The 14,042-nt window shown below is 35.3% G+C and overlaps 1 protein-coding gene across 9 annotated transcripts in view; it reads left to right on the forward strand.

Moving 5' to 3' along the window:
• Nucleotides 1-14,042, forward strand: part of ADD3 (adducin 3) — a 133,973-nt gene that overhangs the window by 99,665 nt on the left and 20,266 nt on the right. For 8 of the 9 annotated variants that reach the window (XM_019952835.2, XM_019952840.2, XM_019952836.2 and 5 more), the window contains one exon: nucleotides 3,382-3,605. In XM_019952835.2, coding sequence (XP_019808394.1) covers nucleotides 3,411-3,605 — 195 coding nt within the window. In that variant the 5' untranslated portion in view covers nucleotides 3,382-3,410. Of the gene's footprint in view, nucleotides 1-3,381; nucleotides 3,606-10,550; nucleotides 10,572-14,042 lie in introns of those variants that run through there. The other variant, XM_070780812.1, reaches the window with a different exon arrangement.

A 14,042-nucleotide genomic window follows, 5' to 3' on the forward strand; every position in this document is an offset into this window, starting at 1 on the left:
TCAGTTATACATGTATGTACATTCTTTTTCATATTCTTTCTCATTATGGTTCCTCATAGGATACTGTATATAGTTCCCTGTGCTATATACAGTAGGATCTTATTGTTTGTCCATTCCGCATATAATAGTTTGTACCTGTTAATCCCAAAGTCCTAATCCATCACTCCCCCTCCTCTCTCCCCCTTGACAACCACAAGTCTCTGAGCTTTTGGAGTTTTAAAAAGATCACAGTGTTTTGAGTCATTTCTAATCTTATTTCCCCTTTTTGGTGTCATTTCCTTAATTTTGACAGATTCTGTATATTCTCAGTTGCCTAATATTTAGGACAGAATGTAGACTTAAAGTCTCAAAATTTTAGCCCTCTTGTGTTTTATGATATGTTTCATCGTAAAGTGAACTAGGAGATGGAAACTGTGGCTTTGAATATTGTCTGACATAAACAGTGGGATTTTTGGCAGTATATTTAATCCATGGAATCTCTAGATTACTAATCTCTATCTCATTGTGTAGTTACAAAGATGGAATAAGATAGAAAGATGTAAGAGCATAGTATAAATGATATAAAGTGTTAACACATATATAATATGTTCTTTTATTACTAGAATGAGTGGTGAGATGTATTTTCCTTTTTACCTCACTCATTTAAAAATGCATTAATCAGAAGTTCTTTAAACTCTTAAGCTTTTACTTACCAGTGTTCTTATTATCAGTTTCTTAAGCCAGTGCTGGGACAACAAAATAAATCTACTACCACATTTCCTTGCTTTTTGCTGTGTTTTTAGTAAAATTAGTTTATAAGCATCAGCAAATTCAGTTAGACATAGGCTTATTATCTAACTCTGTTCCTCCATTAGGCTAAGTAGTGCTCTAGGGGTTGAGGAATAGGTTAAAATCCAACTAAAGGCAACATTTCTGGGATTTCTTTTTTAAAAATGGCTTATTCATAGTCAGTGACCTAGTGTGGTAAACTAGAGAATTGATTTCTTTGTTAACTGATGTCGCATATATTGAGTACCTACTTAGTCTGTACTTGGCCAAGGCAGCATGACATTTACTAATATATGTGAGTTTGTTTGTTTCTCTAAAAACTTTCTTCTTGGAGTTTTTATCTGCTAGCTATAAACTATTTTAAGGAGTTCAAATGGCCTTGTTACAAACAGCTTCTAAGAAAACTAGGTTCCAGAGATTGGTTAGACCTTTAGATTGCTGATAACTCAAATGGGTATGAAAAAGTTTTTTTGGAATAGGTGCTCTGTGCACCACATTTTTGGATAAAAGCAAGATGATGAAAAATACTATAGGTTAATGTCAATCTGATAACAGTGTAGCGAAAGCTAATTTTTGGAAGAGTATAATATGGCCAGGGTCATTCCATTAGTAGTGAATGTTATATTAAAAAGAAAAAAAAAAAACACCTTTTTTTTCCTGGGGAGAACACATATAATGAACAGATATCCATTCTTTAGTCTTTTCTTCCAATTTTTAAATTAATGAATTAGGATGTGGAAGATTCAATTATAAAAAAGCTTATTTTTTACATTTCTTTCACTGATATTAATAAATTGCTTTCTAGTAATCAGATCAGAATTTCATTAAAGCCATATGATGTAAAGTGTTTTAACCATATTTCATGAATTTGAAGGGTTGAATACTAAAACAATTCAGGTAGCTTGTAGAATGTTGTACATGGGATTGATGTTTTCAAGTAAGAGAAATCAGTTTTAGCATGTTTTGCAAAAATTTATTTTTAACAAAATAAGTTTACATTTCCGGGACCAGAATTTAATGCAAGAGTTTTTAATGTCTTACAGTGAATTTCCTTGGGCTAAGTTGGGTCAGGGCAGCTTTAGAAATGAATTCTGTCAGAGAAGACTGTTATTAGAGATAAGTACAGAAACCTCACTAGCTGTTAATTGTGTTCAGGAGATGAGGTCAGGTATCTTTGGTCTTTATCAGGGATTCAGATCCCTAAGAAAAAGGTAGCCCTTGCCTTTTCCCTTCTGGATTTATCTAGGAACTGTTCTGCACTTAACTTCCTTTATTATGAAGTGATTCTTCTTACAGGCAAATAATCAGTTAAATAAATACCATTTGTAGTGAGGATGTATTTTTCTGTTACCCAATCATTTATATTGAACAGATTGCATTTGTTACCACCTGCAGAGAAAACTGTGCTACACAAAACTGTCTTTACAATTTCTTTTTTAAAATTGTTTCCTTTTCTTCTTCCTTGTTGCACATTTTTGCACTTTCTATATTCAGTTCAAAAGAACAACTGGGTAAAGGGATACACTAATCAGTGGTGTCCTTTTCTCATGGTTTAGCCTGTGCTGCATCACATCTAAAAGTGAGAGGAAGCATTCCTTTAGCGTGCAGTGACTGTTCCTCTCTGCTAGGTCAGTAATGTTCTAAGTGTGGTCCAGGATCTGGTGCCAGTCTGCAGACAGAATATGATAGTAAGCATTTAGAAACATTTTGTAGTTTGACATTGCCATGACATCGGAGTGCATTTTTTATATTTTACAAAAATACTAGTCCACGGCAAATTGGAGAAAGTTCTTCACCACAGACAATTTGAGAAGCACCAGGTTAGATGGCTTCCTCAACTTCTAATACAAGCCATCACAGCCTGGGGCTGGGGGATGGATGTTGAATGACTGTCCTGTTAGTCTATCTACTGTTGATTGATTACATGCTCAATTGTAGCAAAGCCCAAATGAATCGTTTCCCTGGCATAAAACCAAGGATTATCCTGTCAGTAATAATTAAATGAATCAGCTGTCCCTGTGGTTTCTGAATAGCTTTTTATTGTTTCTCACTGGATTTAAAGTACTATCTGTTGAAGTTACAGAGTCTGGCAGCCTTAATAATTCCTGCATTTTCCCTGGAATTTACTGAATCATTTGAAAAACTTATAGCTGTTTCTCTCTCATATGTTAATAAGCTACATTCACTATAAAATATAGTGGTTGTTAAATGTGGCCCGAGTTTGGTCTAACATAAAAGCATGAATAAGAGAGAAAAGAGAATCTCCACTAACAGTAATCACTAATGAGGAAATTTTGCTGTCTTAAATGTGACATTTTACTTTTGGATATTTTGATTGTTGCTTCTTTAAAAAAATCTATTTGGCAGTTGATGACATTATTGTAATTGAACCACAGGTTTCTACTAGCTCTGAAAATTTCAATCTACAATTTAGCATTATAATCTATTTTTACCCTAATAAAAAAAAGTGTCCTAATATTTTTTGAAAAGCTACTTTTTAAAGAAAATGGCCACTGTTACAGGGTAACAGTTCTGCATGACCAATGTAAAATTCAAATTTAATAATGAATTTATTATTAATATGAGTGTCCTACTTTGTGTTTATTAATGCAGATAACAGGGAGACTCGGCAGACGTGAAGCATGAGTTCAGATGCTAGCCAAGGCGTGGTCACTACTCCTCCTCCTCCCAGCATGCCTCACAAAGAGAGGTATTTTGACCGCATCAATGAAAATGACCCAGAATACATAAGGGAGAGGAACATGTCTCCTGATCTGCGACAAGACTTCAATATGATGGAGCAGAGGAAACGAGTTACTCAGATCTTGCAAAGTCCGGTGAGTCAAAATGATTCAGAAGCATTAGTTTTTTTTACTCTTTGGAAACCATGATACAGTGAGGTAGGAGATATCTGCTTTTGGGTAGAAGAGTGGTGTAGGAACAGGGACTAGTTGTCCCCAATTTTTCAGAGGCAAAATAAACACCTAGTATATAAATTTAATTTGCAACACTTTATGGATAAACTAGCATCATCTTGGTGATAACTTTTCTTGTGTGATTTCTGAGTGTAATGTTTCATTACAGGGAAACAAAAGATGCTACTAAATTCAAGGATTCTCATTTCAGACTGAGTATCTGTGAAGAAAAGAAAGGCATGAGTAAAGAGTTAGGAACCAAGAAATGAGTTAGATACACCCCGTCCACATATTTTCTTCCTTTGGGTATCTTGACAATCATAGGAAGACTTCAGGTTTATGAAAATATCTGTCATTTGGCAGCTTAATATTCCATGCACCTAATGTAGGTGCACATATGTGCATGCACACCAAACTAACTAGATTAAACGTAGATTCTAACCTTAACTCAAGCTGAAAATTCTGTCTGCACAGTCATATCCAGACTTTGTAAATCACGTTCAAATGATATAAGTTTCCTACATACCTTTAGTGAAATTGTAAAGGTCACATGTAAGTATTGGAAAATGACTGAACAACTTGATTTAACACGCAGATTGAATTCGTAACTATATGTATAGGGAAGATCATGGGCCCCGTAAGCTAGAGTTCATCATACATAGACACACGATGCCCAGGATAGGGTTGTGTTAGATTTCCAACTTAGGTACTAAAATAAGCACCAAGACATAGAACTGCCTGAGGTGGCCCTGGTAAATCATTTTTGTTGTGCCCTTGTGGATTTAATCACAGAGATTGAGTCCAAAGCCAAAGGGGAATTCCATTCCTGACTAATTCTCCTGTATCAGTGGCCTAGATAAAAGCAAATAGAAGTTATAAAAGCAGTGCAGGCTTTCAGGAATTTAAGTATAGCTTAAATATAAAGCTATCCTTTAAATAAACCCTTAAAGAAATCTTTTCCCGATGGAAAGAAGATTAACCAGAAAATTTATCATGAGAGAGTAAATGTTCAGTGCCTTATTTTATGCAAACAAGTTTCTGTGTTTATAAATACTTGAAGGGCAAACTCCACTTTGAAGAACTAACTGATTAGCCAAAGAATTACGGTAATATATAGGATAAAGTAACTGAAAGAATGAAATGAAGTTCAGATTTTGTTCAAGATTAAATACCAAGATTTCTTTGGTTAATGCTCCAAAGAGAATCATTCAATTCTAAGTAAAGCTTTAAAGGAAAAAGTACCAAACTACATTTTTATGCCAGCGTTTTTTAAAAATAATTTTTCCATTAAACTAAGGCAACATAACTGAGATTACCTAACTTTTTTTTTTTTAACTTGTGTATTGCCACTATAAGATTGGCTTAAAAATACGAATTTTACTTATGCCTTGGGGAACTTAATGAAAGAATGGTAAAGGGCAGGTATATAGATTGTCATTTCCATGTTTATATAGCAAGAGTGATAATTTTCAGCCCAGAAGGAAACAAAAGAATTTTAATTCTTTTTGTACAAAAGAAGATTTAAAAGAATTGTGGATAGGTCATTTTTTCCCTAGTTCTTTGCTAGTGAATTTAAAATCTTGTTTGTGAAAGACTTGGAAAAGTATATGTATTTTGTCTTTCTGCCATGTTTTAGGACATGGCTTTCAAATTTCTTTTAATACAACAAACTTTTCACCAAAGGAAATGATACATGGTGGCCTGTGTTACTAAAAAACAAAACTTAGCAGCTTAAAACAACAAGCTTTTATTATCTCATCATTTCTGTGAGTCAGGAATTCAGGAGCAGCTTAGCTGAGTGGATCTAGCTTAAGGTCTCTCATGAGGTATCTGTCAGGGCTGCTGCATCTGAAGGCTTGACTAGAGTGGAGGTTTCCACTCTTTTAAGATGGGTCACTCACCTGGCTGTTGGCAAAAGGCTGCAGTTTTTTGCCACATGGACCTTAAGCAGAGGCTGTTTGAGTGCTCTCCCCATGAGGAAGTATCTCAGAGCAAAGAGGAGCCTGCAGTACCTTTTATGACCTGATCTCAGACATTTCACACAATACTTCTGCCATATTTGTTAGTTAAGAAGTGAGTCGCTAAGTTTAGCTCATACTTGAGAGGAACGAAGCTTCACCTTTGGAGGGGAGGATTGTCCACTCTGTGATCACAATTTATTTTAAAAGCACCGCAGTCTGCCATAATTTATCTACCTTCCTCCCACATGCAAAATGCATTCACCATCTCCTACTACCCCTGCAAAAATTTCATCCCATTACAACATTAGCCTGAATCCAAAATATTGACTTCTAAATCCAGTCCAGGTATAGGTGATCTATCTCAAGTGAAATTCCTTAAATATAGTGCCTCTCAATCTATAGACCTGAGAACTGTCCTCACACACATTCAGTGGTGGGACACACCCGAAGCTAACTGCTGTGGACATTCTTGTTCAAAAAAGGGAGAAAATTGAGGGTACAGAGGAGTCACTGCTTCGTAGTAATTCTAAAATCCATCTGGGCCAATGTTTGAAAGTTCCCTTGATAAGAACTCAGTCCTTCTTCTACTTAGTAGAAATGAGTCTCCCTGGCTCTTGGCTCTGCCCTCTGGGTTTTTGGTTCCATTCTCTGAATTACTCTTCCTTTTCCTTAAAAAGTAGCCTGTGTTTGCAGCTGTGTATTTTTCTCACCCTGCTTTCTTCTTGTAGAGGTTTTGGAGTTCAAAGACCTCTTTTCTTTTTGTACTCTCTTTGTTTCTTTAAGTCCAAGATTATAATGTTTCTGTGAATATAATTTTCTTAAAAACTGTATGTGTCTCGTGTGAATATTGAGGTTCATTCTGTTAGACAAAACCCATAACCAATGAAGATCAAAATCAAAGGTATTACTAGTACATGTTTGTAAGAAACAAATTTGTAAGCTTTCTATTTAAAATGCTGAGTTCAATATGACAAACCCACAGCAAACATTATCCTCAATGGTGAAAAATTGAAAGCATTTCCTCTAAAGTCAGGAACAAGACAAGGGTGCCCACTTTCACCATTACTATTCAACACAGTTTTGGAAGTTTTGGCCACAGCAATCAGAGCAGAAAAAGAAATAAAAGGAATCCAAATTGGAAAAGAAGAAGTAAAACTCTCACTATTTGCAGATGACATGATCCTCTACATAGAAAACCCTAAAGACTCCACCAGAAAATTACTAGAGCTAATCAATGACTATAGTAAAGTTGCAGGATATAAAATCAACACACAGAAATCCCTTGCATTCCTATACACTAATAATGAGAAAACAGAAAGAGAAATTAAGGAAACAATTCCATTCACCATTGCAACGGAAAGAATAAAATACTTAGGAATATATCTACCTAAAGAAACTAAAGACCTATATATAGAAAACTATAAAACACTGGTGAAAGAAATCAAAGAGGACACTAACAGATGGAGAAATGTACCATGTTCATGGGTTGGAAGAATCAATATAGTGAAAATGAGTATACTACCCAAAGCAATATATAGATTCAGTGCAATCCCTATCAAGCTACCAACAGTATTCTTCACAGAGCTAGAACAAATAATTACACAATTTGTATGGAAATACAAAAAACCTCGAATAGCCAAAGCAATCTTGAGAAAGAAGAATGGAACTGGAGGAATCAACCTACCTGACTTCAGGCTCTACTACAAAGCCACAGTTATCAAGACAGTATGGTACTGGCACAAAGACAGAAATATAGATCAATGGAACAAAATAGAAAGCCCAGAGATAAATCCACGCACATATGGACACCATATCTTTGACAAAGGAGGCAAGAATATACAATGGATTAAAGACAATCTCTTTAACAAGTGGTGCTGGGAAATCTGGTCAACCACTTGTAAAAGAATGAAACTAGAACACTTTCTAACACCATACACAAAAATAAACTCAAAATGGATTAAAGATCTCAACATAAGACCAGAAACTATAAAACTCCTAGAGGAAAACATAGGCAAAACACTCTCTGACATACATCACAGCAGGATCCTCTATGACCCACCTCCCAGAATATTGGAAATAAAAGCAAAAATAAACAAATGGGACCCAATTAACCTTAAAAGCTTCTGCACATCAAAGGAAACTATTAGCAAGGTGATAAGACAGCCTTCAGAATGGGAGAAAATAATAGCAAATGAAGCAACGGACAAACAACTAATCTCAAAAATATACAAGCAACTCCTACAGCTCAACTCCAGAAAAATAAATGACCCAATCAAAAAATGGGCCAAAGAACTAAATAGACATTTCTCCAAAGAAGACATACAGATGGCTAACAAACACATGAAAAGATGCTCAACATCACTCATTATCAGAGAAATGCAAATCAAAACCACTATGAAGTACCATTTCACACCAGTCAGAATGGCTGCGATCCAAAAGTCGACAAATAATAAATGCTGGAGAGGGTGTGGAGAAAAGGGAACCCTCTTACACTGTTGGTGGGAATGCAAACTAGTACAGCCACTATGGAGAACAGTGTGGAGATTCCTTAAAAAACTGGAAATAGAACTGCCTTATGATCCAGCAATCCCACTGCTGGGCATACACACTGAGGAAACCAGAAGGGAAAGAGACACGTGTACCCCAATGTTCGTCGCAGCACTGTTTATAATAGCCAGGACATGGAAGCAACCTAGATGTCCATCAGCAGATGAATGGATAAGAAAGCTGTGGTACATATACACAATGGAGTATCACTCAGCCATTAAAAAGAATACATTTGAATCAGTTCTAATGAGGTGGATGAAACTGGAGCCTATTATACAGAGTGAAGTAAGCCAGAAGGAAAAACACCAATACAGTATACTAACGCATATATATGGAATTTAGAAAGATGGTAACAATAACCCGGTGTACGAGACAGCAAAAGAGACACTGATGTATAGAACAGTCTTATGGACTCTGTGGGAGAGGGAGAGGGTGGGAAGATTTGGGAGAATGGCATTGAAACATGTAAAATATTATGTATGAAACGAGATGCCAGTCCAGGTCGATGCACGATACTGGATGCTTGGGGCTGGTGCACTGGGATGACCCAGAGGGATGGTGTGGGGAGGGAGGAGGGTTCAGGATGGGGAGCACGTGTGTATCTGTGGCAGATTCATTTTGATATTTGGCAAAACTAATACAATTATGTAAAGTTTAAAAATAAAATAAAATTAAAAAAAAATAAATGTCATGTTTTCAAAGGAAAAAAAAATGCTGAGTTCATTTGGGAAGAAAGTAAATCAGGAAAGAAACTAATAAAAACAAAGTATAATACTTTTTTTTTAATAACTGCTTACTGTGTACCAGGCAACTATTAAGTATCGAATCCTATTTAATCCTCAAAACAACTCAGTCAAAGAAGTATTACTGTCCCCTAGTTTCCACATGAATAAACTGAAACTTAGAGCCATTAAATAACTTGCAGAAGTTTTTATACCCTTAGTTAAATAGAGGGGTCTGAATTTAAACTTGAAACTCACTCCCTTTCCTGCTAGGCTTAAAGCATTCAATTACTATGAAAGAGTTCCACCCGTGTTTTATTCTTCTTCAAATTCTCTTGCTCAAGAGGAGTTTCAAATCATAAGACATTTCGGTGTCTGTAAATTTGGATGACAAACATATTGCCTTATTGCCTTGAGCTGGGAAAATAGGAGAAGAGAAATTTGTCTCATCTCAACTCCAAATACTATTTCTTTCTAGAAATTTCATGGCCTTTTGATATGATTTTTTTAATTTTAATAAAGTATTTGTCTTAGAAATTAAGTGCTGGTGAATAAACTTATTTAGAGATTTTGTTAATGCACTCGAGAGAATCTACAAGTTTTCTTTGTCCAATATACTCCTTGTATATATGTCTTTGGAGACATATATATGATTGCCCTTGTCTTAGAATGAAATATCCAGGGCAGATGGTTAGAATTTAATGATGGGCCTCATCAAAGTTAAAGAAAGGTGTAAGTTGAAAACTTCAGAACATGGTAGATATTTAGTAAATTCTGAACACTTGGATGGATGGATATGTGAATGGCTGAATGGGTTTTGAGTCATTAAACACTTGAATGTTGCCCAATAAGTTCCTACTGAACTATACTGCTTAAATGAAAAACAGTTGGCAAGTTTCAGAAAAAGAATGGAAGTTCTTAAAGTCTTAATATCATAAAGACTTATTGAAAGAAGTGTTTAATGTTACTCTGAAAGATAGGACAACAGCAGTGTAGATGTTGGTTGGTCAGGCCCATGACACACCAGCACCTTTTTTTTTAACTTTTTATTTTGTGTTGGGATATAGCCGATTAACCTGAAGGGACTTAGCAGCAGCATAATCGATTAACAATGCTGTGATAGTTTCGAGTGTACAGCGAAGGGACTCAGCCATACGTATACATGTATCCATTCTCCCCCAGACTCCCACCCAGCCTGCCACATAACATTGAGCAGAGAATTCCATGTTCAATACAATAGATCCTTGTGACACACTAACCTTTCTTAATAACAGGGCAACGTGTAATGCTTCAAACTTATTTTAAAGATAGGAGAAACTTAAAAGTCATATTCATGTTAAAATTTCCTATCACTATAATTAAGCCCTAAAATTTTAACAGGTCACCTTAGTTAGAATAGGTCAGAATTACCATGATTTATCTGGTCACTTTGGAAGTTTCAAATGGAAATATTCTTTATTAACTTTGTTTGCAATTTTATTAAAATGCCAGCTTTAAGAAAAGATATTATTCTAACCTTTAGCTTTATATTAATTACACATAGATACAGGAGAAAGATCATCCAGAAGAAAATTTGGTTTATGTGTTTTTTCTCCTTTCAACAGGACCAGTGGTAATCTATTTCCAAATGAATACATTTCTTAATGGAGAAATTCTAAGTAAGTTTGTTATGCTCCTAATTCCACTTGAGGAGAGATCTAATAACATAATTGCAGGGTGCCCTGAGAGCAGCAAGTCTGTAATCTGTTTTTCTTTTTGCTCCAGTTTTTCTTTCTAGTAATTATTATGAGGTACAACACCCAGCTGTGGGTATTTAAAATCCAGCTCTGAGATTTATCAGTATTCTGTTAACCTGATTTTTGTAAGTTAGACATTACTTATAGGTCAATCTGTATAATTTTTTTTAACCTTAACCAAAACTATTGCATCATCTGTTTGTTTTATAAAATAGCTTCTTTTCTGTGATTTAAAAATAAAAATTCTTTCATTTATTACTACTTTCTTCTGAAAGTTCTTAAGGCAGAAGCCTTAAGATCTGATATTTCAAATTACTACTACTTTTGGCTTATAATATACATGAATATATTAGCTCAGTCAGTAAAAAAACTGCCTGCAGTGCAGGAGACCCGGGTTCAATCCCTGGGTCAGGAAGATCCGCTGGAGAAGGAAATGGCCACCCACTCCAGTATTCTTGCTAGGAGAACCCCATGGGCAGAGGAACCTAGTGGGCAACATACAGTCCACGGGGTCGCAAGAGTCAAACATGACTGAGTGACTAAACCACCACCACATGTGTATATACTCTGAGTATACTCTTACCTTACATGAATCTCAAATCTCTGAATCCTTTATGTTTTTACAAGTTTATTTTTATCCATACATTTATGAATTCAGAGTTACAGGATCACTCCCTTAACTGACAGGAGATGTACCCAATAAAACAGTATGAGAGTCAGAGAAGCCTTTAAAGTCACCCTCTAACTTAAACATTTTGTTTTTCACCTAGTGATTTTTTTTTTTTTTTTTAACCACACTTTTTTGGACATGTGTTTGCTGAGAGAGCTATCCCAACTAATAATGTTCTGGGGACAAACCAAGTTTTCAAGTAGGATTTTGTTTGAATTGAATTAAATGACTTTCCAAAAATTTACAACTTTCTGTGAAGATTCACTTCTTAGTTTTAAAAAAAAATGAATTTCTTCCCGTAGATGATGGACAGGCCTAATTACACAGGAGGAATTTCTCATTCAAGTGACAGACTGATAAGACTGTTTTCTAGAGCTTCAGATTCCAGTGCTAATCACATGTGAAATGGATCTTTCCTATCACTAACTCAGTTAAGATGAGATCAGATTCTTTGCTTTCTTTCCTTATATCTAGGAAAATGCAAAGAAAAGAAGCTCTAACTTATCAACTATAATAATTCAGCACTGAACTAGCCACTCAGGGATTCTCTAGAAATATGAAAAACACAGTCCCAGCCATCAGATATTTAACTGTATAGTAGAGTAGGAAAAATAAATCACAGTTCTGATAAAGCCCTAAATGCAGTATAGGCAAATGTTAAAAGAATTCAAAGTGGAGTGGGAAGAGAAGAAATACGGAGATCCCTCCTAACTGTGGTGATTAGAGAGACTTCAAGGAGAATGTGGCATTTAAAATGAGTGTTGAGTATAAAGGGTAAGAATTCATCTGGTAGAGGAACAGTAGAAGCCAGCTTTTCCGTTTGATGAAATACAATGAGCAAGGATAGAAAAGTACATGTTGTGGATCAGAGTATGAGGTAGTAATGGGAGATACAGCCAAAAACTGACCTAACAGATTGTAGAGATCCTGGAGTACCAGACTGTTGTGACCTAAGTTAGAATTCAGCCCATTTTCTCATCATTTCTAGTTTTAATCTGTTTGTATCAATTTTTTGTACATGCATGTAGTGCTTTTTTTGGATCTGGGCTCACCACCACTTAATTGCACTATGACATTAGGAAACTCACTTAACTTGAGCTTCTCTTTCCTTGTTGGCAAAAATGGACCTCACATGATGATTGTGACGGTTAAATAACAAAACATACCGTGCGGTGCCTAGCACAGTTTTATGGAAGTGTATGTACATGGGTTAAATATAATACTGCTAACGTAAAGCAGTTTTATGCTTTCGTGACGACACTTTGAAAATTACAATCATTCATTAGACTATATTTTGGCATTTGAAAGCCTTAAAGAATCTATCACTCCGTTGACATTCTGCCTTAGCGTGTTCATGTCTTCAGGGTATAACAACCCCCAATACCTCCTCTTCTCTGTTTTTCTCCATGTAAGAAGGAAGATGGTTTATGCTGTAAAACCACATATGTGTGTGTGTCGTTTGATCTTTTAACCTGACTCTGCTAGCAGAGACCCTAGGGAATTGTTGGTTTAATCTGACTTCAGAAGCCCAGCATGTGATCTTGCTGCCCTACTTAAAAGTTTCTCATTCTGCTTTGATGGAAGAATTTCTAACTATAATAGGGCAAGTTTTGGTACTCCAAAAATCTGCTATATAATTTTTATTGCTTTATCTATCATTTTAACCTAATGCTCTAATCTAGCCTGAGAGGTTTGCTCATGCTTCTGACCACAGCACACCTGCTGCCTTAGTAGCTGTACAGACATACCTAAGAGATATTTCAGCTTCAGCTGCAGACCACCATAGTAAAACAAACATTGCAGTAAAGTGAGTCACACAGATTTTGTTTCCCAGTGCATGCAAAAATTATATTTATATTATACTACAGTCTATTAAGTGTCCAAGAGCATTGTGTCTTAAAAAAAAAACAATGTACATACATTAATTTTAAAATAATGCTCTTGGATAAATGGCACTGTTAGACTTGCTCTGCACAGGGTGGCCACAAACTTCCAATTTATTTAGAAGAAAAAAGCACAGTATCTAAAAAAGCAGAATAACTGAAGTGCAGTAAAACAAGGCATACCTGTAACTGGATTCAGCGACACAGCTCGTCTCTGATACAGTTAGGCAGATATCCTATACCCAACTGAGACTTTGAGATTTGAATCACTATTCCATTTATTTATTAGCTATGCAACCACAAGCAAGTAATTGCCTGTTTCAGGACTTTATTGTGAGATTCAAATGAATCAACTGTAAAGGATTATTTTATTAATATTGAATTTTAGTAGGAACATGATTAACTATCCACCATAAAGACAAACAAAATTTTTATTTTTTAACATAATATTTTAATGAAAGCTTAATATGTTTATTGATAAAATTTTAAAGCCAGCTGAAACAGTTTTATATCATTAGTAAGTTTTATACTAACAGTTTTATGACTGAGGTAATTATCTGAACAATATTTCAAAAATATTTGCAACATTAAGAACTGAGTTATAAATGTTCATGACAAAAAATATTAAATCTTCTGGAATAAAAGAATTCATATCTGTTGAAGCACTGTCAACTATATAAAGAGGCTGGGAACATTTCATTTACTTTTAAAATTATTTTCTTCTCCTGTACTGCATAGAAGCTATTTACTAGCCTGAAAAGGGAAATTCATATATTTATCTTAATTTCAGAAGGGCTTACGCGCATTCCTCTATGACACCATGGATCATCTCAAAGCTTT

The sequence above is a fragment of the Bos indicus genome, chromosome 26, assembly GCF_029378745.1.
Source record: "Bos indicus isolate NIAB-ARS_2022 breed Sahiwal x Tharparkar chromosome 26, NIAB-ARS_B.indTharparkar_mat_pri_1.0, whole genome shotgun sequence".
In the NCBI taxonomy this organism is placed as follows: Eukaryota; Metazoa; Chordata; class Mammalia; order Artiodactyla; family Bovidae; genus Bos; species Bos indicus.